General features: G+C 47.2%; 1 protein-coding gene across 1 annotated transcript in view; it reads right to left on the reverse strand.

Moving 5' to 3' along the window:
- DARS1 (aspartyl-tRNA synthetase 1) overlaps positions 1-27,708 on the reverse strand; it is a 311,292-nt gene that overhangs the window by 147,762 nt on the left and 135,822 nt on the right. The window contains exon 6 of the mRNA XM_063933716.1: positions 12,236-12,338. Within this exon, the coding sequence (XP_063789786.1) occupies positions 12,236-12,338 (103 nt within the window). The remainder of the gene's footprint in view (positions 1-12,235; positions 12,339-27,708) is intronic.

Consider the following 27,708-nt stretch of genomic DNA (forward strand, 5'->3'; position numbering starts at 1 on the left):
ACTCTCCCTCTGTCTCCCCAAAGGGCTAGTGGGGTCCTGTCTTCGTTAAGAGCATTCCCTGTGTGTCTGCTGTGTGTCGGTACGTGTGTGTCGACATGTATGAGGACGATATTGGTGTGGAGGCGGAGCAATTGCCAAATATGGGGATGTCACCTCCTAGGGGGTCGACACCAGAATGGATGCCTTTATTTATGGAATTACGGGATAGTGTCAACACGCTAAAGCAGTCGTTTGACGACATGAGACGGCCGGACAATCAGTTAGTGCCTGTCCAGGCGCCTCAAACACCGTCAGGGGCTGTAAAACGCCCTTTGCCTCAGTCGGTCGACACAGACCCAGACACAGGCACTGATTCCAGTGGCGACGGTGACGAATCAACCGTATTTTCCAGTAGGGCCACACGTTATATGATTTTGGCAATGAAGGAGGCGTTACATTTAGCTGATACTACAGGTACCACTAAACAGGGTATTATGTGGGGTGTGAAAAAACTACCTATAGTTTTTCCTGAATCAGAAGAACTAAATGATGTATGTGATGAAGCGTGGGTTGCCCCCGATAAAAAGATGCTAATTTCAAAGAAGTTATTAGCTTTATACCCTTTCCCGTCAGAGGTTAGGGCGCGCTGGGAAACACCTCCTAGGGTGGATAAGGCGCTCACACGCTTATCTAAACAAGTGGCGTTACCCTCTCCTGAGACGGCCGCACTTAAAGATCCAGCAGATAGGAGGATGGAAAATATCCAAAAAAGTATATACACACATACAGGTGTTATACTACGACCAGCTATAGCGACAGCCTGGATGTGCAGTGCTGGAGTAGCTTGGTCGGAGTCCCTGATTGAAAATATTGATACCCTGGATAGGGACAATGTTTTACTGTCTTTAGAGCAAATAAAGGATGCATTTCTTTATATGCGTGATGCACAGAGGGATATCTGCACACTGGCATCACGGGTAAGTGCTATGTCCATTTCGGCCAGAAGAAGTTTATGGACGCGACAGTGGTCAGGCGATGCGGACTCAAAACGGCATATGGAAGTTTTGCCGTATAAAGGGGAGGAGTTATTTGGAGTCGGTCTATCAGATTTGGTGGCCACGGCTACAGCCGGGAAATCCACCTTTTTACCTCAAGCTACTCCCCAACAGAAAAAGACACCGACTTTTCAACCGCAGCCCTTTCGTTCCTTTAAAAACAAGAGAGCAAAGGGATATTCATATCTGCCACGAGGCAGAGGAAGGGGGAAGAGACACCAACAGGCAGCTCCTTCCCAGGAACAGAAGCCCTCCCCCGCTTCTACAAAAGCCTCAGCATGACGCTGGGGCTTCTCAAGCGGACTCGGGGGCGGTGGGCGGTCGTCTCAAGAATTTCAGCGCGCAGTGGGCTCACTCGCAGGTAGATCCCTGGATCCTGCAGCTAATATCTCAGGGGTACAGGTTGGAACTAGAGACAGATCCGCCTCGCCGTTTCCTGAAGTCTGCTTTACCAACGTCCCCCTCCGAAAGGGAGACGGTTTTGGAAGCCATTCACAAGCTGTACTCTCAGCAGGTGATAGTCAAGGTACCTCTTCTACAACAGGGAAAGGGGTATTATTCCACTTTATTTGTGGTACCGAAGCCGGACGGCTCGGTAAGACCTATTCTAAATCTGAAGTCCTTGAACCTGTACATAAAGAAGTTCAAGTTCAAAATGGAGTCACTCAGAGCAGTGATAGCGAACCTGGAAGAAGGGGACTTTATGGTGTCCTTGGACATCAAGGATGCGTACCTCCACGTTCCAATTTACCCCTCACACCAGGGGTACCTCAGGTTCGTTGTACAAAACTGTCACTATCAGTTTCAGACGCTGCCGTTCGGATTGTCCACGGCACCTCGGGTCTTTACAAAGGTAATGGCCGAGATGATGATTCTTCTTCGAAGAAAAGGCGTATTAATTATCCCATACTTGGACGATCTCCTAATAAGGGCAAGGTCCAGAGAACAGCTAGAGAGGGGATTAGCACTATCTCAAGAAGTGCTAAAACAGCACGGCTGGATTCTGAATATTCCAAAATCCCAGTTAATGCCGACAACTCGTCTGCTGTTCCTAGGGATGATTCTGGACACGGTTCAGAAAAAGGTTTTTCTCCCGGAGGAAAAAGCCAAGGAGTTATCCGAGCTTGTCAGGAACCTCCTAAAACCAGGAAAGGTGTCTGTACATCAATGCACAAGAGTCCTGGGAAAAATGGTGGCTTCTTACGAAGCAATTCCATTCGGCAGATTCCATGCACGAATTTTCCAGAGGGATCTGTTGGACAAATGGTCAGGGTCGCATCTTCAGATGCACCAGCGGATAACCCTGTCTCCAAGGACAAGGGTATCTCGTCTGTGGTGGTTGCAGAGTGCTCATCTATTGGAGGGCCGCAGATTCGGCATACAGGATTGGATCCTGGTGACCACGGACGCCAGCCTGAGAGGCTGGGGAGCAGTCACACAAGGAAGAAACTTCCAGGGAGTGTGGACGAGCCTGGAAACGTCTCTTCACATAAACATTCTGGAACTAAGAGCAATCTACAATGCTCTAAGCCAGGCAGAACCTCTGCTTCAAGGAAAACCGGTGTTGATCCAGTCGGACAACATCACGGCAGTCGCCCATGTAAACAGACAGGGCGGCACAAGAAGCAGGAGTGCAATGGCAGAAGCTGCAAGGATTCTTCGCTGGGCAGAGAATCATGTGATAGCACTGTCAGCAGTGTTCATCCCGGGAGTGGACAACTGGGAAGCAGACTTCCTCAGCAGACACGACCTTCACCCGGGAGAGTGGGGACTTCATCCGGAAGTCTTCCACATGCTGGTAACCCGTTGGGAAAGACCAATGGTGGACATGATGGCGTCTCGCCTCAACAAAAAACTGGACAGGTATTGCGCCAGGTCAAGAGATCCGCAGGCAATAGCTGTGGACGCGCTGGTAACGCCTTGGGTGTACCAGTCGGTGTATGTGTTTCCTCCTCTGCCTCTCATACCAAAAGTATTGAGAATTATACGGCAAAGAGGCGTAAGAACGATACTAGTGGTTCCGGATTGGCCAAGAAGGACTTGGTACCCGGAACTTCAAGAGATGATCACGGAAGATCCGTGGCCTCTACCTCTAAGGAGGGACTTGCTTCAGCAGGGTCCCTGTCTGTTTCAAGACTTACCGCGGCTGCGTTTGACGGCATGGCGGTTGAACGCCGGATCCTAAAGGAAAAAGGCATGCCGGAAGAAGTCATTCCTACTTTGATTAAAGCAAGGAAGGAAGTAACCGTGCAACACTATCACCGCATTTGGCGAAGATATGTTGCGTGGTGCGAGGATCGGAGTGCTCCGACGGAGGAATTTCAACTGGGTCGATTCCTACATTTCCTGCAATCAGTATTGTCTATGGGTCTCAAATTGGGATCTATTAAGGTTCAAATTTCGGCCCTGTCGATTTTCTTTCAAAAAGAATTGGCTTCAGTTCCTGAAGTCCAGACTTTTGTTAAGGGAGTGCTGCATATACAGCCTCCTGTGGTGCCTCCAGTGGCACCGTGGGATCTCAATGTGGTTTTGGAATTTCTAAAATCTCATTGGTTTGAACCACTAAAAAAGGTGGATTTAAAATATCTCACATGGAAAGTGACCATGTTACTAGCCCTGGCTTCGGCCAGGAGAGTGTCAGAACTGGCAGCTTTATCTTACAAAAGCCCATATCTGATTTTCCATTCGGACAGGGCAGAACTGCGGACTCGTCCGCATTTTCTCCCTAAGGTGGTGTCAGCATTTCATCTGAACCAGCCTATTGTAGTGCCTGCGGCTACAAGTGACTTGGAGGACTCCAAGTTACTGGACGTTGTCAGAGCATTAAAAATATATATTGCAAGGACAGCTGGAGTCAGAAAATCTGACTCGTTGTTTATATTGTATGCACCCAACAAGATGGGTGCTCCTGCGTCTAAGCAGACGATTGCTCGTTGGATCTGTAGCACAATCCAACTTGCACATTCTGTGGCAGGCCTGCCACAGCCTAAATCTGTAAAGGCCCACTCCACAAGGAAGGTGGGCTCATCTTGGGCGGCTGCCCGAGGGGTCTCGGCATTACAACTTTGCCGAGCAGCTACGTGGTCAGGGGAGAACACGTTTGTAAAATTTTACAAATTTGATACTCTGGCTAAGGAGGACCTGGAGTTCTCTCATTCGGTGCTGCAGAGTCATCCGCACTCTCCCGCCCGTTTGGGAGCTTTGGTATAATCCCCATGGTCCTTTCAGGAACCCCAGCATCCACTAGGACGATAGAGAAAATAAGAATTTACTTACCGATAATTCTATTTCTCGGAGTCCGTAGTGGATGCTGGGCGCCCATCCCAAGTGCGGATTATCTGCAATAATTGTACATAGTTATTGTTAACTAATTCAGGTTATTGTTTAGGAAGCCATCTTTCAGAGGCTCCTCTGTTATCATACTGTTAACTGGGTTTGATCACAAGTTGTACGGTGTGATTGGTGTGGCTGGTATGAGTCTTACCCGGGATTCAAAATTCCTCCCTTATTGTGTACGCTCGTCCGGGCACAGTACCTAACTGGCTTGGAGGAGGGTCATAGGGGGAGGAGCCAGTGCACACCACCTGATCGGAAAGCTTTACTTTTGTGCCCTGTCTCCTGCGGAGCCGCTATTCCCCATGGTCCTTTCAGGAACCCCAGCATCCACTACGGACTCCGAGAAATAGAATTATCGGTAAGTAAATTCTTATTTTCTTTGCGATTCTACACTTCCTACTGAGCGTAACCCAGGCCCCTTGCATAATTTCCGTCAGCTGTTCTGACCCAGGAAACTCAGTCCTAACTGTTTTGGGACGTTTAAACACAGGTGCCATAGATTTTAACAAAGACTCTGCTGCCTCCTCTATGGATAGAATGGCTTTCATAGCACTAATTAGCTCAGGTATGTCCACTGAGCTGAGGCCTTCCTTGTCGTCTCTGTATGCAGACCCGGAGTCCTCATCCTCCGACGAGTCATCATCTGAAACATGTGTAGACTGTGAAGATGTTGTTTCATGTCTATGTGATTTACTTACAACCGGCCTTTCAGCCTGCTTTTGCTGAGAGGCTGGCAATTCCTGTGCTGGATGTGATAAACCCCAGGTGGAATGTTGCATGTAAGTGTTAATAGGGTAACCTATCACTGGTATAGCAGCTGGCATTATCCGCTCTGCTATACTGTGCAAACGTAGCACATGGAGCTTCAACTTGAACCTGTGCCTGCCTCGGATTATTCAGGAGGCTTTGGTGAAAGCTAAAACAGTTTGCACATAATCCATTTTGAACCAGATCCTGAGAGGTTAACCCAGCTTTGCAAAAGAAAAACATGAAATGAGTGTTGGTGCTGCTGTGGAGAGTGTATCCTCCTCACCCTTGCCTCTCTTAGACATGATAGAAAAATAACAAACCTGTACAGTGTTACTACACAATTTGTGACTGCAATCACTAAAATTTGTTAAAGTGACATACAATCCAATCCCTCCCTGCTTTGTACAAGCATTGAGGATCGGAATACACAAAAGACTGACAAAATTATTAGTAAAGTCAGCAATCACACTAGCAATCAGTCACAGGTTATTAGTATAAATAAGCAATATGAGCACATAATCAACTACAGATACATTTCAAGTATGTAGGAGAAACATATTACTGCATTATCTTATATAGGAGTTTAAACGTATTCAGTCTCACAGCGAAAGAAACAGCAGTAATAGTTTAAAACTCACATGCATCAGGCACTTATCCAACTATTCATACTCAAAGGTAGCCAGAAACTTAGTGCTGTATCACCCGGCTCAAGAGAGTGGGATACAGGGAGACTTCACCCCGCTTCCAGGATCGATTAATACATTAGTGAATGCTGAGTGGATCCAGACACTATTAGTGTACACAATCGCCCCGTGAACCTACAGTGTACACAGACGCCCAAGTGAACACCGATGCACCAGTCATACAGCTGCGACTGGGTCCTTTTAGATACACAGTGTCTCAGACAGAAGCGGGATCTCCGTTCATGACGTTAAACTTGGAGGAAACTGGTCATGAACCGGGGAAAGGGGCGACCAAGGGAACGTCTTACTCCCCACTGCTGACATACACCCTAGGAATCGCGGCCTCATACTAATCCTGGAGCCTATGATCCCTGAGGCCTAGCGCTGGTGCACCCGAGGTGGCAACCGCGTCAGCTACTGTTTGGTAGTCTCCTCCCAAAACAGTGCGGCTGTGTCCGTATTCCCCTTGTAAGTGGAACCGATGCCTTACCTTCTCCTCGTGCTCTGGCCACAGCCTGGTAACGTCTGCTGGACTTGCTAGTACATCCTACACAGACACCCGCCGAAACAGCACTGTACACATGGGTAAGCGTTGTCGCGACCCAGCGGGGAGTTGTTGGAGCGACACTTTCCAAGGTACGTATTAGACGCTTTTTAAAAAGATCGCTCAAAAAACATAGTAAGACTATAAAAATAAAATAAAAAAAGCTTATGGCTGATAAAAACCAGCAGCCCATTGACCATGGTTTGGCTCCTGCCGCACCAAACAAAAAAATTATTTGCATGAGCCAGGAGGCGGGGATATATGGATGTTGCATGTTGGAAGGCCGAAAGCTTTGATCGTTTGGTGCCAATCTGCTGTCGCTACCTCAATGTTATCCTGTGGATAATCTGTGGACCCTGTCGGAGAAATTTCCAGTTTATACTGCTGCACTTGTATATAGTGCCCACATGTGCCCTTTGGCTCATATATGCAAATCTGGCTCTGGCCAGTGCCTTCAGAGCCATTTATCTCACCGCACGTCCTTTGTGCGCACACACTTGCCGAGAAAATTAGTGAAGTTTCTCATTTTCACCTTTCCTGAGCGACTTGGCTCATTCTCTTGGCAAGTGTGTATGCCGCCGCCAACCAGCGATGTGCGGCCCCGCGGGTCGTTAACGACCCTCGCTGTCGGCCGTGCAGGCAGCTCGATCTGGGCTGTCGTCCAAGAGCTGCCTGCATGGCCCGGCCGCAGCGTAATGTCACTGAGCGATATGAATGTCATATCGCTCAGTGTGTATGCCAGCTGCCGACACCCCAGCGCGGGAGGAGGAAACACTAGGTGACATCGCTAATAGAGCACATCGCCTAGTGCAGTGATGGCTAACCTTGACACTCCAGCTGTTGTTGAACTACATATCCCAGCATGCCCTGCTACAGTTTTGTTATTTGACCATGCTAAAACTGATGCAGGGCATGCTGGGATGTGTAGTTCAACAACAGCTGTAGTGTCAAGGTTAGCCATCACTGGCCTAGTGTGTACCCACCTTATAACTTGAATATGTTTTGATAAACTGTTAAAATGACAAACATTGTGTCAGTGTCTAAATATAAATAAATTAAAACTACACTCCACAATTGGACATACAGTACAATCTATTTTGCAACCGTCCCAAAGTATTAAAGAGAATGCATTTAAATGGTTTTAAAAAGTACATTTTCTCAGTCTACATTCAATGAATACATACAGTAATCAACCACCTTAGTGATCTAATGACAGAAGTGAAAATACATATACAACTCTCATTGCAGATTAGCTGTAAACAATAATGATTACTTGTTCAAGACACTGAGTAAACACTAAAAGGTTATTAAAAGGGAATTTCCAGTACAAATGGCTTGTCCACAAACCACATCTAAATTACTGGTATCTTTCTCCCCCCCCCCCATATGAGTGGCGTGTCCCCTCTACTTGCATAGCAAATGGATTCATTATGGCTCATTAGTGATAGGAGTAATCCAGCTAGAAGAGGCAATTTAGCACTTTGTCAAAACCTTATTGTGTTGCAGGTGTTGGAACAAATTTCAGATTTAGAGTTGGGAAGATGCTAGTTCAACTGTAAACCATACAGCAGTGTTAAAATAAAGCGGTCCAGTATTTGTACGCAGTATTATCCCAGCATGCTAAATGCAGTAACATTTACACTTTACAGGGCTTGGCCAACTGTAAAAGTGCACCCTAATGGCTGATTCAGTGTTGCATGCTATGCTGATAGGAGCACAGCTGGCTGGTGTTTTAAGTACTGTGGGGTCGACATGCATTGGGTCGACCACTAAAGGTCGACATGCACTAGGTCGTCAGGGTGTCTAGGTCGACAGGTTCATTAGGTCTACATGTGCAAGGTAGACAGGTCGACATGAGTTTTTCAGTATTTTTTTTATTTTTTTACCTTTTTCATACTTTACGATCCACGTGGGCTACTAATGGGAACGATAATCTGTGCCGAGCGCAGCGAGTCACCTTGCCCAAAGCATGGCGAGCGAACGTGGTGCATTAACTGGAGTTCCCCATCACTGTACGAAGCAAACGACACCAAAAAGTGTCAAAAAACCCATGTCGGCCTTTTGACCTGTCGACCTTGCACATGTCAACCTAACGACCCTGTCGACCTAGTGCATGTTGACCCTTAGTGGTCGACCCAATGCATGTCTACCTGTGTGTCGACCCAACGACGCATGCATCCGAGTCTCACTGCGAGTCCTGATTGTTCCGCACAGAAACGCAGAACAAATTTGGATGCAGGGAGTGTGGAACTTAGTCGGCATTACTGCGAGGTAACGGAGGGTGACTAGGCTAATGCAGGTGTGTGGCTAACAGCAGCTGTGTCTAAAGACGCACAATCGCTGGACATATGGCCCAATTCCGATGCTGTAGCTAATGGAATCGCAGCTGTGATCTTTTATGCAGCTACTGAGCGAAAATATGCTAATCCTTTAGTGATCGACTACCTATGGTGCGGGAGCCGCCATGCTGACATGTTTTCTGCATATGGTCTCGCACATATATTTGACGGCACTCCCTGGTACATGCGACAATACAGCCTAAGTCGGTCATTTACTTGCTAATAAATGTTCACTGCAAGTGTAGTACCCGTCATTTACAATGCCATCGCGGCGCGGGCTAATTACAGCTAAGACGCATGTGCAATCAACAAATAATCGCTAAACTGTGTAAATATCAAAAAAGCGGCCACATCAGAATCAGGCCCACACGGTGTCATACTCACACAGCGAAACTGGCGCTGACACAGGCTGGGGCAAGTCGCATCAGTGATGTGTCTCAAGACGCACAGAGGCGGATTTGCACAGCTGCAGTAAGCTGCAAGTTGCTGTCTCACAGCATTAGCATAAGGAGGCAAAAATTGGACAAAACGCCGCCACGTCTGCGTGTATTTCACAATCAGGCCCATACACAGTATTTCCTCCTTACCGTACATAATACCCTTGATCTTTTTGTCAGGGTCAAATGCAAACATTAAGAAACACAGTCAACCAGAATGTGGTAATTTGTCATAAAGCATCTCAGTCCAACTGTGGAATCTATATGTTGCTTGTGAATTACACGTCAAAAACACAAGGTGTATTTTTATTATTATTATCCTTTATTTATATGGCGCCACAAGGGTTCCGCAGCGCCCAATTACAGAGTACATATGCACATAATCAAAACAGGAAAACAGTGACTTACAGTTGAAGACAATTTAGGACAAGTACAGGGTAACTAAGCATAACTACACCAGTAAATGACAGAGAAGTTCCAGGTGGCCAAAAAACTGCGAGATTTGGGCAGTTGAGGATTATTAAAGTAAGAAAAGGATAAGCACATGAGGGAAGAGGGCCCCACTCGTGAGAGCTTACATTCTAAGGGGAGGGGTAGACAGACAGGGGTGACACAGATGGGGTACATAGAGAGCGTGGAACAGAGGGTTAGGATGAGATTTGGCTGGGTTTGGTAAAGAAATGGGTCTTAAGAGCCCGTTTGAAGTTTTGTAGAGAGGTGGAGAGTCTGAGGGGGAGAGGTATAGAATTCCAGAGGAAGGGAGCAGCACGTGAAAAATCCTGGAGATAGGAGTGGGAGGAAGTAATCAGAAGACAGGAGAGTCGGCGTGCATTAGCAGAGCGAAGAGGACGGGTGGGAGAGTAAAGGGAGATAAGGTCAGAGATGTAAATGGGAGAGGAGTGGGTGAGTGCTTTGTAAGTGAGAGTGAGAAGTTTGAATTGGATTCTGAAAGGGAAGGGAAGCCAGTGAAGGGCTTGTAGGAGAGGGGAGGTGGACGTAGTGCGTTTGGTGAGAAAGATAAGCCGGGCAGCAGCATTGAGGATAGATTGGAGTGGAGAGAGGTAATTGTCAGGAAGGCCAGTTAGGAGGAGATTACAGTAATCCAGTCTGGAAATAATCAGTGAGTGAATAATGATCTTAGTGGCATCCTGGGTGAGAAAAGGTCTGATCCTGGAAATGTTTTTGAGATGAAAATGACAGGTTTGTGAGAGGTGCTGAATGTGTGGTTTGAAGGAGAGGGAGGAGTCAAGGATTACACCAAGACAGCGTACTTGGGGGCTAGAGGAGATAGTCGTGCCATCAATGGATAATATAATTGTGGGAGGTGAGGTTGTGCGGGAGGGTGGGAAGATGATCAGCTCGGTCTTAGACAGGTTGAGTTTAAGAAAGCGCTGGGATATACAGGAAGAGATAGCAGAGAGAAATGGAGGTACGAGTGAGGAGAGATCAGAGGAGGAAAGGTAGATTTGAGTGTCATCAGCATAGAGGTGATATTGGAAGTTAAAAGAACTAATGAGTTCACCTAAAGAGGACGTATAGAGAGAGAAAAGGAGAGGACCAAGAACAGAACCTTGGGGGACACCAACAGTTAGTGGAAGTGGGGCGAGGTAGCATCATGAGAGGAGACAAAGAAGGAACGATCAGAGAGGTAGGAGGACAGCCAGGAGAGAGCAGTATCACACAGACCAAGAGAGTGAAGGATTTGCAGAAGGAGAGGGTGGTCCACAGTGTCAAAAGCAGCAGAGAGGTCAAGAAGAATAAGCAGAGAGTAGTGGCCCTTAGATTTGGCGGCATGGAGGTCATTGCAGACTTTTGTGAGGGCAGTTTCAGTGGAGTGGAGAGAGCGGAAACCAGACTGGAATGGGTCAAGCATTGAGTGAGAAGAAAGAAAGGCAGTGAGGCGATTATAGACAATACGCTCAAGAAGTTTGAAGGCAAAGGGGAGGAGAGAGATGGGTCGATAGTTGGAGAGAGTGTTAGGATCAAGGGTAGGTTTTTTTTAGAATAGGGGAGACAAGAGCATGCTTGAAGGCAGAGGGGACAGTGCCTGATGAGAGGGAGAGATTGAGAAGTAGGGTGGCGGGGGGAGGGGGGGCAAGATGGAAACAAGCAGAAGGAGAGAGGTAGCGGAGGAGGTGGGAGGGGATAGGGTCGAGTGGGGAGGTTGTGGGGGGGGGGGGGGGGGGGGGGGGGGGGAGTGTATGAGGGCCATGACTTCCTCGCCAGATACATGGGAGAAAGATGTCAGAGTTGGTAAGAGGGTAGGGGAGGGGTGGCAAAGGATGGGTTGTGGCTGGTTGCTGGGCTGGTGGGATGTGATGTCCTGACGTATGAAGTCAATCTTGGATGTGAAATAAGTGGCAAAGTCAAGAGCAGACAATGAGGAAGGGAGAGGAGGTGGTGGTGGGCAGAGGAGGGAGTTAACAGTGGCAAAGAGGCGCCGGGGGTTGGAAGAGTGGGTAGAGATGAGGATTTTGAAGTATGATTGTTTAGCGAGGGAAAGGGCAGCACTGAAGGATGAGAGCATGAATTTGAAATGGAGGAAGTCTGCTTGAGAGCGTGATTTCCTCCACTGTCGCTCGGCAGTATGTGAGCAGTGTACAATATAATATATATTTATATACAAATAAATCTCTGTCCCCAACACAGAAAGAGGCTAATGAAAATGCCTTGCTGCTTATACGGACAGTCCCAATTATCTAGAACCCCTTTCCTGTCCAGCTTGAACTCTGTGCAGTGAGCGTCTAGCAAGTTACAGGGAAGTTACAAAAACTCTGCAAATCTACATATGCACAAAACCCTGCGGCCCCCCAGCCTTGAACAGACAGTCAGGGCTTTTGTTACTGGGCCTTAAAGTAATGTGGCCAGTTACTGGATTGACTGCCGCTTCATTGGGTTCCAATGGATTTCAGGTCTGGAATCCATTGTGAGCGTAATTCATTCAGCGCAATAGTGAAGTGACGATTTTAAACAAGTGCAGCCCCCCCTTCCCTTTCTTATCCTTCTTAAACAAATGGAGCATTGAGGAGAATGTGTGAAAAGGGTCCCTACCCTCACAGTCTGGGTTCCCACCATTGTTTACTGTGACAACAGGATATAATTGCTTACTTACTTGGCAGAGAACTTAACCATCTGCTTGCTCGCCCAGTCTCCCACAGCCACCAGAGCCTGGACGTTGAACTGCTGCTGACGTAGGACCAGAAAACATTGCTTTCCTGAGGAGAGGAAACAAAATACAGGTGCACCATGCACTTGTTGACTACAGTAATACAACAGGCACAAACTCTCATACAATGTGTGAAATAAACAAAGTGTTAGAGGGGGGGGGGGGGGGGGGAAGAAAAAGGTTTTGTTTCATTTGATGCTTTCAATTGTCAAGAAGCTGTACCTTATATTGTACATAATTGGCAGAAGTTGTACCTTATATTATAAAATATTTTTAGAAACATACCATTTCTAAAAAATCTTACGTGTGTAGCCATGTTGTTACAGAGTGTAGTATGTTATGCCGGCGCCGGCATGCAGGCAGCGGGGTGAGTGCATAAGAGCCCCTTCCGGACTCTGTGGCATGGCGTGCCGCGCTATTTATTCTCCCTCCCGGGGTGTCATGTACACACCAAGGGGGAGAATAGTTGTCAGTATGATGGCTGTCGGGATTCCGCCGTTGGTATGGTGAGCACCGGGATCCCGACAGCCAGCATATCAAATGCCTCCCGTTCTTACATCAGTAAGGATCCCTCTAGCACAAAGCAGCTGTCTGGTGACCCACATACTTGTTTGTACAATGCACTTTTCCTAAAGAACTACATAAGCGTTGCCTGGAGGCCACAAAGTCCACTTTACTGGGAAAAATGACTAAGCTTATGATTGGATGCCCGCAGAAAACAATAATTTGCTCAGCTGTCACATTCATTTGTGGGTCAGATTCCTTTGCTCTACAAAATTCTAACACTGAGGGAAGGGGAGGGGTTTGTAAAAATCCCTCTCCAAAAAGGTGCAAACCTTTACACAACTAAGCATAAGCAGATTCCTGAGGGCCTTACTATATCTTCATTTTATGCCTTCAGCTATTGATCCCTGAATAGAAACCTTTATGCTTTATTCTCCTATTTCTTGTGTGTTGAACCCAAAAACAATATGGTCAGGCAATGACAGCATAGCCATAGAAAAAGACACCCTCATTTGGAATGGCTCATAGGGTGGAAGCAGTGCAGCACAAGCAGGTGAGTGTAACAAGGAGGAGCCTCAGAACCACTAGGAAAGCTGAGGTACTCCCTTTAAATGGAGTGATGTATTGACTGTCACCGAGCACAGACAGGTACAAGTCTCTGCTTAAAGAAGAACAGTTCCGTGAGTCACAGTATCTGGTCACAAATAGTAGTTATAATTAGAAAAATATAGACTCCAAAAATTGTACTCCACAACAGGTTTTGTAAGGAATCCCTTTATGTTCAAGAAATGTGCTCGGAGAGAGCAGTTTTGGGGACTGATAAAGCAATACATAAAACCAAAAGTCCTATAGTCAGAAAAAGCAAACACTAAGCTCATATGCAGATTAAGGGCTATAGTTCACTATTTACTAACTATGAACCTTTTAACGGTTACTGTAAAAAACTGCTTACCTTGGCAGGCTGCACCTCGGCTGGCACAGATCAGCAAGGAGAGTATACTAACCAACGGACAATTGACTAATTGAGTAATCTCCCTCTGAGTGATTTGCTGAATACATGGTGGTTTCTACTCATAGCAGGGTTTACACATTAAAGTTATTGCCAAATCAACAAATTTAGTTACACTCCTATTCAGCAGGGCTATAGTTAATATTCAATAGTACAGATACAAAATATTTTCCAAATACCAAACTGTTAAATTCCATCTGAAAGAATTACACGGGCATCATGATCTCAAGTGCACCACGCTGCTGTGCGTTTTCGAACTGCGGGCGATCAGGTTCCAACAGCGCACACGTCTGAGCCGCAATGCGCACACGCGTCAGACAGCTACAACTGGCATCGCCGGTCAGCGATGGGGTGGTGCGAAGGATCCATTCACGCGGGCGTATACAAGGCGATTGACAGGAAGAGGCCGTTTGTGGGTGGCAACTGACCGTTTACAGGGAGTGTCCGGAAAAACGCAGGAGTGTCCAAGCATTTTCAGGGAGGGTGTCTGATGTCAGGTCTGGCCCCGATCAGCAGGGTTCAATATCACTGGAGGAGTAAGTCCTGGGCTACGCAGAGAATGCACAAACTGATATTTTGCAGCTCTGGTAACACACAGGAATGCACACTTGCACATCGAAAATACACTCCCCCTGTAGGTGGCGACTATCTGAATGCAGACCAGCAAAAAAACGCTGCCCAGCGATCAGATCTAAATGAAACCATTATTATTATCATTTAGTTACAGGGCGCCACATGGGATCCGCAGCACCCAATTATAGAGCAAACAAATAAGCAAAACGTGAAGACGGTGACTTACAGTTCAATACAATATAGGACAAGTACAGGGTATATAAACATAGCTGTGTCAGTAAACAGCACTGAAATAAGGATCAAGGTGGCAGAAAACCGAAGGATTTGGTGCCATCAAAGGAAGTATTGAAAACCATTCCATTTGGGAAGGATCAGATGTTGTAGAGGCTTCGAATGGAACGGAGTATACTCCACCATGTCGAATGTCAACACCATCAACCCCACCACATGCATTGCAGCGTGAATAGATACCCTTTGACGGTGTAGCAGCTCTTGAATCCTTGACTGAATTTCGGATCTGAATGTTGCAGATGACATAGGAGCAATTACTGCGACTTTACATCCACTAGGACGATAGAGAAATTCTTCTTCCCTGCTGGCGGAGATAATCTGCCATTACCACCATAATCTTGGTAAATACTCTGGGGGCTGTGGCTAACCCAAAAGGTAGGGCCTGGAATTGAAAATGCTGTTGGAGGACAGCGAACCTGAGATAGCACTGATGGGACAGTGCTATAGGAACATGTAGGTAAGCATCCTGTATATCCAGGGATAGCATATAATCTCCTGGCTCCATGGCCAAAATGATGGAACGTAAAGTCTCCGGGGTATATGCAATTGCGGTCGAACTCCTGTCACAGAAGGTCCCTTCAGTCAATCAGGAAGCGCCACGTCGGGCACTCTCTTGATTGGCTGTATGCGCGTCGGAGCTGTCAGACGCGCATCGCACAGCCCCCTTCATTATCTTCAATGGTGGGAACTTTGCGGTTAGTGGTGGGGTTACCCGCGGACAGCGGCTGACAGCGGGTAACCCCCCCGCTGACCGCAAAGTTCCCACCATTGAAACTAATGGAGGGAGCTGTGCGATGCGCTATCTGCCAGCTCAGAAGCGTAAAGCCAATCAGGAGAGTGCCACGAAGTGGCGCTTCCTGATTGGCTGAAGGGACCTTCTGTGACAGGAGTCACGGGGGGTCTCTGCATTCGGGGAAAGAGGTCCCATGTGTAAACATGGGACCCCTTTCAGTCCGTCTGGTTCGGGTAAATGCGTTTTTTTGTATTGCCAAGTACGTGGATTACAATAAAAGAACCGGACACTGGATCAGGTGAGTATAATTTTATTTTCAGGTACCCCGGACGTCGACATTGGAGACGTGGCCAGAGTCGGCGTGTCAACATAGGTAAGTATGTGTGTCGGCATGTATGTAATAAAGTTATACTTTCATGGTGTCTGTGTCCTGTTTTTATTTGGGTATTTTTTTAGCAGTAGAACTACAGGTACCAGCGGGCCCGTTTCCCCCCCGCATGCTGGTACTTGTGGTTCTTCAAGTACCGGCTTGCAGGGGAGGCTTGCTGGGACTTGTAGTTCTTCTGCAAAAAAATAAGATTTTACTCACCGGTAAATCTATTTCTCGTAGTCCGTAGTGGATGCTGGGGACTCCGTAAGGACCATGGGGAATAGCGGCTCAGCAGGAGACTGGGCACAGCTAAGAAAGATTTAGGACTACCTGGTGTGCACTGGCTCCTCCCACTATGACCCTCCTCCAGACTTCAGTAAGGATACTGTTCCCGGAAGAGCTGACACAATAAGGAAGGATTTTGAATCCCGGGTAAGACTCATACCAGCCACACCAATCACACCGTATAACTCGTGATAATATACCCAGTTAACAGTATGAACACAACAGAGCCTCTCAAAGGATGGCTCAACAATAACCCTTGTAGTTAACAATAACTATATACAAGTATTGCAGACAATCCGCACTTGGGATGGGCGCCCAGCATCCACTACGGACTACGAGAAATAGATTTACCGGTGAGTAAAATCTTATTTTCTCTGACGTCCTAGTGGATGCTGGGGACTCCGTAAGGACCATGGGGATTATACCAAAGCTCCCAAACGGGCGGGAGAGTGCGGATGACTCTGCAGCACCGAATGAGAGAACTCAAGGTCCTCCTCAGCCAGGGTATCAAATTTGTAGAATTTTGCAAACGTGTTTGCCCCTGACCAAGTAGCAGCTCGGCAAAGTTGTAAAGCCAAGACCCCTCGGGCAGCCGCCCAAGAAGAGCCCACTTTCCTCGTGGAATGGGCTTTTACAGATTTAGGCTGCGGCAGGCCAGCCACCGAATGCGCAAGCTGAATTGTGCTACAAATCCAGCGAGCAATAGTCTGCTTTGAAGCAGGAGCACCCATCTTGTTTGGTGCACACAGGATAAATAGCGAGTCAGTCTTCCTGACTCCAGTCGTCCTGGAAACATAAATTTTCAAGGCCCTGACTACGTCCAGTAACTTGGAGTCCTCCAAGTCCCTAGTAGCCGCAGGCACCACGATAGGTTGGTTCAAGTGAAAAGCTGATACCACCTTAGGAAGAAACTGGGGACGAGTCCTCAATTCTGCCCTATCCATATGGAAAATCAAATAGGGGCTTTTACATGACAAAGCCGCCAATTCTGACACACGCCTTGCCGAAGCCAAGGCCAAAAGCATGACCACTTTCCACGTGAGATATTTTAAATCCACGGTTTTGAGTGGCTCAAACCAATGTGACTTTAGGAAACCCAACACCACGTTGAGGTCCTACGGTGCCACTGGAGGCACAAAAGGAGGCTGAATATGCAGCACTCCCTTGACAAATGTCTGAACTTCAGGCAGTGAAGCCAGTTCTTTTTGGAAGAAAATCGACAGAGCCGAAATCTGGACCTTAATGGAACCCAGTTTTAGGCCCATAGTCACCCCTGACTGTAGGAAGTGCAGAAATCGACCTAGCTGGAATTCCTCCGTTGGGGCCTTCCTGGCCTCACACCACGCAACATATTTTCGCCATATGCGGTGATAATGTTGTACGGTTACATCTTTTCTAGCTTTAATAAGCGTAGGAATGACTTCCTCCGGAATACCCTTTTCTTTTAGGATCCGGTGTTCAACCGCCATGCCGTTAAACGCAGCCGCGGTAAGTCTTGGAACAGACAGGGCCCCTGCAGCAGCAGGTCCTGTCTGAGCGGCAGAGGCCTTGGGTCCTCTGAGATTAATTCTTGAAGTTCCGGGTACCAAGACCTTCTTGGCCAATCTGGAACAATGAGAATAGTTCTTACTCCTCTTTTCTTTATTATCCTCAGTACCTTGGGTATGAGAGGAAGAGGAGGGAACACATAAACCGACCGGTACACCCACGGTGTCACTAGAGCGTCCACAGCTATCGCCTGAGGGTCTCTTGACCTGGCGCAATATTTTTCTAGCTTTTTGTTTAAGCGGGATGCCATCATGTCCACCTGTGGCTTTTCCCAACGGTTTACAATCAGTTGGAAAGACTTCTGGATGAAGTCCCCACTCTCCCGGGTGGAGGTCGTGCCTGCTGAGGAAGTCTGCTTCCCAGTTGTCCACTCCCGGAATGAACACTGCTGACAGTGCTAACACGTGATTTTCCGCCCATCGGAGAATCCTTGTGGCTTCTGCCATCGCCGTCCTGCTTCTTGTGCCGCCCTGTCGATTTACATGGGCGACTGCCGTGATGTTGTCTGACTGGATCAGAACCGGCTGGTTTTGAAGCAGGGGCTTTGCTTGACTTAGGGCATTGTAAATGGCCCTCAGTTCCAGAACATTTATGTGTAGGGAAGTCTCCTGACTTGACCAAAGTCCTTGGAAGTTTCTTCCCTGTATGACTGCACCCCAGCCCCGAAGGCTGGCATCCGTGGTCACCAGGACCCAGTTCTGTATGCCGAATCTGCGGCCCTCTCTGAGATGAGCACTCTGCAGCCACCACAGCAGAGACACCCTGGTCCTTGGAGACAGGGTTATCAACCGATGCATTTGAAGATGCAATCCGGACCATTGGTCCAACAGGTCCCACTGAAAGGTTCTGGCATGGAACCTGCCGAATGGAATCGCTTCGTAGGAAGCTACCATCTTTCCCAGGACTCGCGTGCAATGATGCACCGACACCTGTTTTGGTTTCAGGAGGCCAATCACTAGAGATGACAGCTCCTTGGCTTTCTCCTCTGGGAGAAACACTTTTTTTCTGGACTGTGTCCAGAATCATCCCCAGGAACAGTAGACGTGTCGCCGGAACCAGCTGAGACTTTGGAATATTCAGAATCCAATCGTGCTGGTGTAGCACCTCCTGAGATAATGCTACGCCGACCAACAACTGCTCTCTGGACCTCGCCCTTATCAGGAGATCGTCCAAGTATGGGATAATTAAAACTCCCTTTTTCCGAAGGAGTATCATCATTTCGGCCATTACCTTGGTAAATACCCTCGGTGCCGTGGACAGGCCGAATGGCAACGTCTGGAATTGGTAATGACAATCCTGTACCACAAATCTGAGGTACTCCTGGTGAGGATGGTAAATGGGGACATGCAGGTAAGCATCCTTGATGTCCAGAGATACCATGTAATCTCCCTCTTCCAGGCTTGCAATAACCGCCCTGAGCGATTCCATCTTGAACTTGAATTTTCTTAAATATGTGTTCAAGGATTTCAAATTTAAAATGGGTCTCACCGAACCGTCCGGTTTCGGTACCACAAACATTGTGGAATAGTAACCCCGTCCTTGTTGAAGTAGGGGCACCTTGACTATCACCTGCTGGGTATACAGCTTGTGAATTGCCTCTAACACAGCCTCCCTTTCTGAAGGAGTCGTTGGTAAAGCAGATTTGAGGAAACGGCGGGGGGGATGTCTCGAATTCCAGCCTGTACCCCTGAGATACCACTTGAAGGATCCAGGGATCTACCTGTGAGCGAGCCCACTGATTGCTGAAGTTTTTGAGACGGCCCCCCACCGTACCTGGCTCCGCCTGCTGAGCCCCAGCGTCATGCGGCGGACTTAGCAGAAGAAGCGGGGGAGGACTTTTGTTCCTGGGAAGTGGCTGTATGCTGCAGCTTTTTCCCCCTACCTCTGCCTCTGGGCAGAAAGGACGCGCCTCTACCCCGTCTGCTCTTTTGGGGGCGAAAGGACTGCACCTGATAATACGGTGCTCTCTTTGGTTGTGAGGGGACATGTGGCAAAAATGCTGACTTCCCAGCTGTTGCTGTGGACACTAAGTCTGAAAGACCATCCCCGAACAACTCCTCACCCTTATAAGGCAAAACTTCCATGTGCCTTTTAGAATCTGCATCACCTGTCCACTGCCGGGTCCATAACCCTCTCCTGGCACAAATGGACAGTGCACTTATTTTTGATGCCAGCCGGCAAATATCCCTCTGGGCATCTCTTATGTAAAAGACAGCGTCTTTAATATGCTCTACGTTTAGCAATATAGTGTCCCTGTCTAGGGTGTCAATGTTTTCTGACAGGGAGTCTGACCATGCAGCTGCAGCACTGCACATCCATGCTAAGGCAATAGCTGGTCTCAGTATAATACCAGTGTGTGTATATATAGCTTTCTGGAGAGCCTCCTGCTTTCTGTCAGCAGGTTCCTTTAGGGCGGCCGTATCCTGGGACGGCAGTGCCACCTTTTTTGATAAGCGCGTAAGTGCTTTATCCACCCTAGGGGGTGTTTCCCAACGTGACCTATCCTCTGGCAGGAAAGGGTACGCCATTAGTAATTTTTTTTAAATTACCAATTTTTTATTGGGGGAAGCCCACGCTAGTTCACACACTTCATTCAATTCTTCAGAAGGGGGAAAAACTACTGGTAGTTTTTTCTCCCCAAACATAATACCCTTTTTTGTGGTACCTGGGGTCACCTCAGAAATGTGTAAAACATTTTTCATTGCCTCAATCATATAACGAGTGGCCCTATTGGACATTACATTAGTCTCTTCGTCGTCGACACTGGTATCAGTATCCGTGTCGACATCTGTGTCTGCCATCTGAGGTAGCGGGCGTTTTAGAGCCCCTGATGACTTTTGAGACGTCTGGGCAGGCACGGGCTGAGAAGCCGGCTGCCCCGCATTTGGCATGTCGTCAAATTTTTTATGTAAGGAGTCGACACTTTTGCGTAATTCCTTCCACAAGTCCATCCACTCCGGTGTCTGCCCCGCAGGGGGTGACAACACATTTATAGGCACCTGCTCCTCCTCCACATAAGTCTCCTCATCAAACATGTCGACACAGCCGTACCGACACACCGCACACACACAGGGAATGCTCTGACAGAAGACAGGACCCCACAAAGCCCTTTGGGGAGACAGAGAGAGAGTATGCCAGCACACACCAGAGCGCTATATAAATCAGGGATTAACTAAATTATATCCCCTTATAGCTGCTATATGTATATTGCGCCTAAATTTAGTGCCCCCCCTCTCTTTTTTACCCTTTTCTGTAGTGTAGACTGCAGGGGAGAGCCAGGGAGCTTCCTTCCAGCGGAGCTGTGAGGGAGAAATGGCGCCAGTGTGCTGAGGGAGATAGCTCCGCCCCTTTTTCGGCGGACTTTTCTCCCGCTTTTTTATGGATTCTGGCAGGGGTATTTATCACATATATAGCCTCTGGGGCTATATATTGTGATATATTTGCCAGCCAAGGTGTATTTATTGCTTCTCAGGGCGCCCCCCCCCAGCGCCCTGCACCCTCAGTGACCGGAGTGTGAAGTGTGTATGAGGAGCAATGGCGCACAGCTGCAGTGCTGTGCGCTACCTTGGTGAAGACTGATGTCTTCTGCCGCCGATTTTCCGGATTCTTCTTGCTTCTGGCTCTGTAAGGGGGCCGGCGGCGCGGCTCCGGGACCGAACACCAATGGCCGGTTCCATGCGGTCGATCCCTCTGGAGCTAATGGTGTCCAGTAGCCTAAGAAGCCCAAGCTACCACCAGTTAGGTAGATTCGCTTCTTCTCCCCTTAGTCCCTCGCTGCAGTGAGTCTGTTGCCAGCAGATCTCACTGTAAAATAAAAAACCTAAAATATACTTTCTCTCTAGGAGCTCAGGAGAGCCCCTAGTGTGCATCCAGCTCAGCCGGGCACAGGATTCTAACTGAAGTCTGGAGGAGGGTCATAGTGGGAGGAGCCAGTGCACACCAGGTAGTCCTAAATCTTTCTTAGCTGTGCCCAGTCTCCTGCGGAGCCGCTATTCCCCATGGTCCTTACGGAGACCCCAGCATCCACTAGGACGTCAGAGAAACAATATTCTTACATTTTCAACAAGGCTATCAGCCTCCCATCTGCAGCCCTTGGATGGGGGGGGGGGGGGGGGGGGGGACAGCCTCGGGCTTCCCGTATTTTGGCAACCAGGACCGGCTCAAAGAGCCCGAGGCTGGTTATGCTTAGGAGGGGGGACCCCACGCAAAAAATTTTCGGGTTTTTTTACAGTTTTTTTAAACATTTCTAAAAATCTAATCAAAATCCGTCAAATCGGCCGTTTTTCGACAGCGGGACTGTCTAATTAGTTTTTTATTGAATATGTCGAATTCCGGCACCCACCTGCCGGAATTCGACGGTCGAATTGTGTCGAATTTAAAAACGGGCGAAAAAGTGCCGCAATTCGCCCGGAATTGCATATACCCTTCCATGTGAAACCGAGGTACCCAAATGTATTTGTTCAGCACTTTGAGATTGAGCTGTAATGACCCATTTGGCTTCTGAACTAAAAACAGGCTGGAGTAAAAAACCCTGTCCGCATTGTACATGAGGAACTGGAATGACTACTCCTGACTGAAGCAATTTCTGATTTGCCTCTTGCAAAGCCCTGGCCTTCGTCTCTACCCGAGATGGGCTGGTACAAAAAATCCTTTCAGGAGGGTGCTTCTTGAAGGCAAAAGCATAACCTAGAGATACCGCTTCCTGCACCCAAGCATCTGTTGTAGGTTGCTGCCAGATCTGTGCAAACTGAAGAAGTCGGACCCCCACCCTGGGAATCCCCAGGTGGAGGTCCGCATCATCAGGCTGATGGCTTATCTGTTTTACCAACCGGTCCTCTGGTAGCCCAATGCTTTTAGTCTTACCAGACTTGTTGTATTGGGACTGCCTGCTATAACTTTTACCTTTAGCTTTTCCTTGAGACCGAAAGGGCCGAAAAGCCGGAACTTTAGGTTTGAAATTGTATGTGGAAAGAAATCTTTACTTTCTTCTTTCTTGGAGTCTGCTTCTGACGCCAAAATATTAGTCAATTCTTTACCAACAAGAATATCTCCAGAAAAGGGCAAAGATTCCAAAACATTCTTAGATTCTGAATCAGCTTTCCACGTACGTAGCCATACTGCTCTATGAGCAGCTATTGTTGAAGCTGATGCCCTGGAGGCAATAGTACCCATATCCAATCCTGCTTCTTCTAAGAACATTGCAGCCTGTTTTATATGTGCTATATGGGATTTTTGCTCTCTAGATGCTATTGAAAAATCCCCCTCCAATGCATCAGCCCAGGCAGCCACTGCCTTTGCCATCCAAGCTGAAGCCATGGCTGGCCTTATGACTGCCCCAGACAGGGAAAAAATGGTTTTTAGAAAACCATCCACTCTCCTATCCGTGACATCATTTAATGATGTTGAAGGCAAAGGTCACGTAGCTTTTCGCACTAATCGAATCACATGTGTATCTACTTTAGGAGCCACCTCCCTTTTTAAACAATCCCCAGCAGGAAGAGGATAATTGGAATTCCATTTCTTAGGAATTCTAAACTTATTAGGCGTAGCCCAAGCCTCTTCCATGATTTCCATCAGCTGATCTGACCCTGGAAACTGTTTTGGGACGTTTAAACACAGGTGCCTTGGTTTTTAACACAGGCTCTACTGGATCCTCTAAGCATAGAAGGGCTTTCATTGCTTTAATTAACTCAGCAATATCCACTGAGCTTAGACCATCTTCCTCTGCTTCGTATGCCGAAGTAGAATTAATTGTGCTTTCATCCTCCGATGAATCCTCATCTGAACCATGTGTAGCCTGTGAGGATGAAGATTTACTTAACACCGGCTTATCAGCCTATTTCTTTTGAGAGGCAGCTGCTGGAAGTGATAAACCACAGGTGGGAAGCTGCATGTAAGTGTTAATAGTGTAACTTATCCCTGGTACAGGAGTTGGAGGAATTATCCTATCAGCTATACTGGATTAAGTCTGTGCAAACATAGCCCAAGGTGGATCAACCTGCACCTGAATCTGCCTTGTATTTTTCAAAAACCCCTGGTGAAAGCTAAAACAATTTGCACATAAACCATCCTGAACCAGATTCTGAAAGGATAACACAGCTTTGCAAGACAAACAGGATATGAGTGTTGGTGTTGCTGTAAGTGTATCTTCCTCACCTTTGCCGTTCTTAGACATGATAAATAATCAACAGTTCCACAGTGTACTACACAGTTTGTGACCGTAATCACTTTAAGCTTTTTAAAGTGACATACAATCCGACCCTACCCATGCACCAGCATTGAGGATCGGAATAGAACAAAACTGACAGAATAATGTAAAGTCAGCAATCACACTAGCAGTCAGTCACATCTTATACATTAGTATAATAAGCAATATGAGCACATCATCAACTACATTTCAAGTATGTAGGCGAACATATTACTGAATCATGTTTAAACAGATCTACCATATTCAGACGCATTGCGAAAGAACAGTAAATATATACAGACTCATATGCAATAGGCACTTATCTAACTATTCATACTCAAAAAGGTAGATAGAGACTTAGTGCTGTATTACCCGTACTCAGTACAGTGGGATACAGGGAGACTCACCTCGCTTCCAGGGCCGATCAATACGTTAGCAAACGCTGAGTGGATCCAGACGCTACTAGAGTACACTGCCGCTCCATGAACCTATAGTTAACACAGACGCTCAGTGAACACAGACGCACCCGTCACACAGCTGCCTATGCTGCGACTGGGTCCCCTTCGTGTACAGCGTCTGAGACAGAAGCGGGATACAGTTCATGGCGGGAGGCTTGGAGTAAACTGGTCTTGAATCGGGGGGAGGGGCGACCAGGAGAGCATCTGACTTTCCACTGCTGACATCAACCCTAGGGATCGCAGCATCATATTAATCCTGGAGCCTATGATCCCTAAGGTCTAGCACTGGTGCACCCGAGGTGGCAGCCGCGTCAGCGACTAGTAGTCTTCTCGCAAAACAGTGCGGCTGTGTCCGTAGTCCCCTTCTAAGCGGAACTGAGGCCTTACCGTCTCCCCGTGCTCCGGCCACAGCCTGGTAACGTCTGCTGGACCTGCTAGTATATCTGACACAGACGCCCGCCGAAACAGCACTGTACTCGTAGGTAAGCGTTGTCGCGACCCGGCGGAGAGTTGTTGGAGCGACTCTTTCTAAGGTAGGTATAAGATGCTGTTTAGAAAGATTGCTCGTAAAAATAGTAAGACTATAAAAATAAAATAAGAAAGCTTATGGCTGCTAAAAACCAGCAGCCTTCTGACCATGGTCTGGCACCTGCCGCACCAAACAAAAAATTGATTTGCCTGAGCCAGGAAGCGGGGATATATGGACGGGCCCGTTGCATGCTGGGAGGCCGGTAAGCTTTGACCGACTTGTGCAAATCCATTTTCGCTTCATCATATCCTATTGTTATCATGTGGATAACCTGTGGACCCTGCCGGAGAAAGAATGGCTTTCATAGCACTTCTTAGCTCAGGTATATCTACTGAGCTGAGGCCTTCCTCTTCATCTTTGTATGCAGACCCGGAGTGTGATGAGTCCTCCTCCTCCGACTAGGCCTCATCTGAAACGTGTAGACTGTGAAGATGTTGTTTCATGTCTATGTGATTTACTTGCCATCAGCCTTTCAGCCTGCTTTTGTTGGGAGGCTGCCAATTCCTGTGCTGGATGTGATAAACCCCAGGTGGAATGTTGCATGTAAGGGTTAATAGGGTAACCTAGCACTGGTATAGGAGCTGGCATTATCCGCTCAGCTATACTGGATAATGTCTGTGCAAAAGTAGCCAATGGGGGTTCAACTTGAACCTGTGCCTGCCTCAGATTATTTAAGAGGCTTTTGTGAAAGCTAAAACAATTTGCACATAATCCATTTTTGAACCACATCCTGAGAGGTTAACCCAGCTTTACAAGACAATCTCAAAAAAAATAGTAAGACTATAAAAATAAAATAAAAAAGCTTATGGCTGCTAAAAACCAGCAGCCCTTTGACCATGGTCCGTCTCCTGCCGCACCAAACGGAAAAAAAACTAATTTGCCTGAGCCAGGAGGCGGGGATAAAGGGATGGGCCCGTTGCATTCTGGGAGGCGATCGTTTGGTGCCAATCCGCTGTCGCTACCTCATATCCCAATGTTATTCTGTGGATAACCTGTGGATCCTGCAGGAGAAAAAGTGTTTTTGAGATTTTTGCTAATTTATTAAAAATAAAAAACTAAGGAATCACATGTACATAAGTACTTACAGCCTTTGCTCAATACTTTGTTGATGCACCTGTGGCAACAATTACAGCCTCAAGTATTTTTGAATATGATGCCACAAGCGTGGCACACCTATCTTTGGGCAGTTTCACCCCCCATTCCTCTTTGCAGCACCTCTCAAATGCACTATCAGGTTGGATGGGAAGAGTCGGTGCACAGCCATTTTTAGATCTCTCCAGAGACGTTCAATCGTATTCAAGTCTGGGCTCTAGCTGGGCCACTAAAGGACATTCACAGAGTTGTCCTGAAGCCACTCCTTTGATATCGTGGCTGTGTGCTTAGGGTCGTTGTCCTGCTGAAAGATGAACCATCACCCCAATCTGAGGTCAAGAGCGCTCTGGAGCAGGTAATCATCCAGGATGTCTCTGTAAATTGCAGCATTCATCTTTCCCTCTATCCTGACTAGTCTACCAGTTCATGCCGGTGAAAAACATCCCCACAGAATGATGATGCTGCCACCACCATGCTTCACTTTAGGGATGGTATTGGCCTGGTGATGAGCGGTGGCTGGTTTCCTCCAAACATGACGCCTGGCATTCACGCCAAAGAGTTCAATCTTTGTCTCATCAGACTAGAGAATTTTGTTTCTCATGGTCTGAGAGTCCTTCAGGTGCATTTTGGCAAACTCCAGGCGGGCTGCCATGTGCTTTTTACTAAGGAGTGGCTTCTGTCTGGCCACTCTACCATACAGGCCTGATTGATGGATTGCTGCAGAGATGGTTGTCCTTCTGGAAGGTTCTCCTCTCTCCACAGAGGAATGCTGTAAGCTCTGGCAGAGGGCAGAGTGACTGTCGGGTTCTTGATCACCTCCCTGACAAGGGCCCTTCTTACCCCGATCGCTCAGTTTAGACGTCCGGCCAGCTCTAGGAAGAGTCCTGGTGGTTCAGAACTTCTTCATTACGGATGATGGAGGCCACTGTGCTCAGTGAGACCTTCAAAGCAGCAGATATTTTTCTGTACCCTTCCCCAGATTTGTGGCTCGAGACAATCCTGTCTCGGAGGTCTACAGACAATTCCTTTAACTTAATCCTTGGTTTGTGCTCAGACATGCACTGTCAAGTGTGAGATCTTATATAGACAGGTGTATGCCTTTCCAAATCATGTCAAATCAACTTAATTTACCACAGTTGGGCTCCAATTAAGCTGTAAGAACATCTTAAGGATGATAAGTGAAACAGGATGCACCCGAGCTCAATTTTGAGCTTCATGGCAAAGGCTGTGAATACTTATGTACATTTGATTTCTTAGTTTTTATTTTCAATAAATTTGCAAAACTCTAAAAAAAAAACTTTTGTCATGTGTGTCATTAGCGGGTATTGTGTGTAGGATTTTGAGGGGGAAAATTAATTTATTCGACTTTAGAATAAGGCTGTAACATGACAAAATGTGGAAAAAGTGAAGCGCTGTGAATACTTTCCGGATGCACTGTAGAGATAGATAGATAGATAGATAGATAGATAGATAGATAGATAGATAGATAGATAGATAGATAGATAGATAGATAGATAGATAGATAGATAGATAGATAGAGCCCTATCTTAGAACATAAATCTGGGTAAAGTCTCCATGCTGAACTATGAATTATATAGTAATTTAAAACTACACGGCAAAATGCTAAAATAGAAAACCTAATCTCCCTAGGCCAAATTGCTCAGCGATATTTAGTATCCCTGCACGTTCGCTGAAGAAAGGATAAAAGGGAACCTACGATATCTGTATTCTTTTTTACTGCAGAAGCAGACTAGCGGCGCTGCTCTTTCAGTATCCAATGTTTGTCTTCCGTCACTCAGCATGGCTGACAATCACTAATGGCATATACCCTTTCTATGAC

This window comes from Pseudophryne corroboree, chromosome 7 (assembly GCF_028390025.1).
Source record: "Pseudophryne corroboree isolate aPseCor3 chromosome 7, aPseCor3.hap2, whole genome shotgun sequence".
Classification (NCBI taxonomy): domain Eukaryota; kingdom Metazoa; phylum Chordata; class Amphibia; order Anura; family Myobatrachidae; genus Pseudophryne; species Pseudophryne corroboree.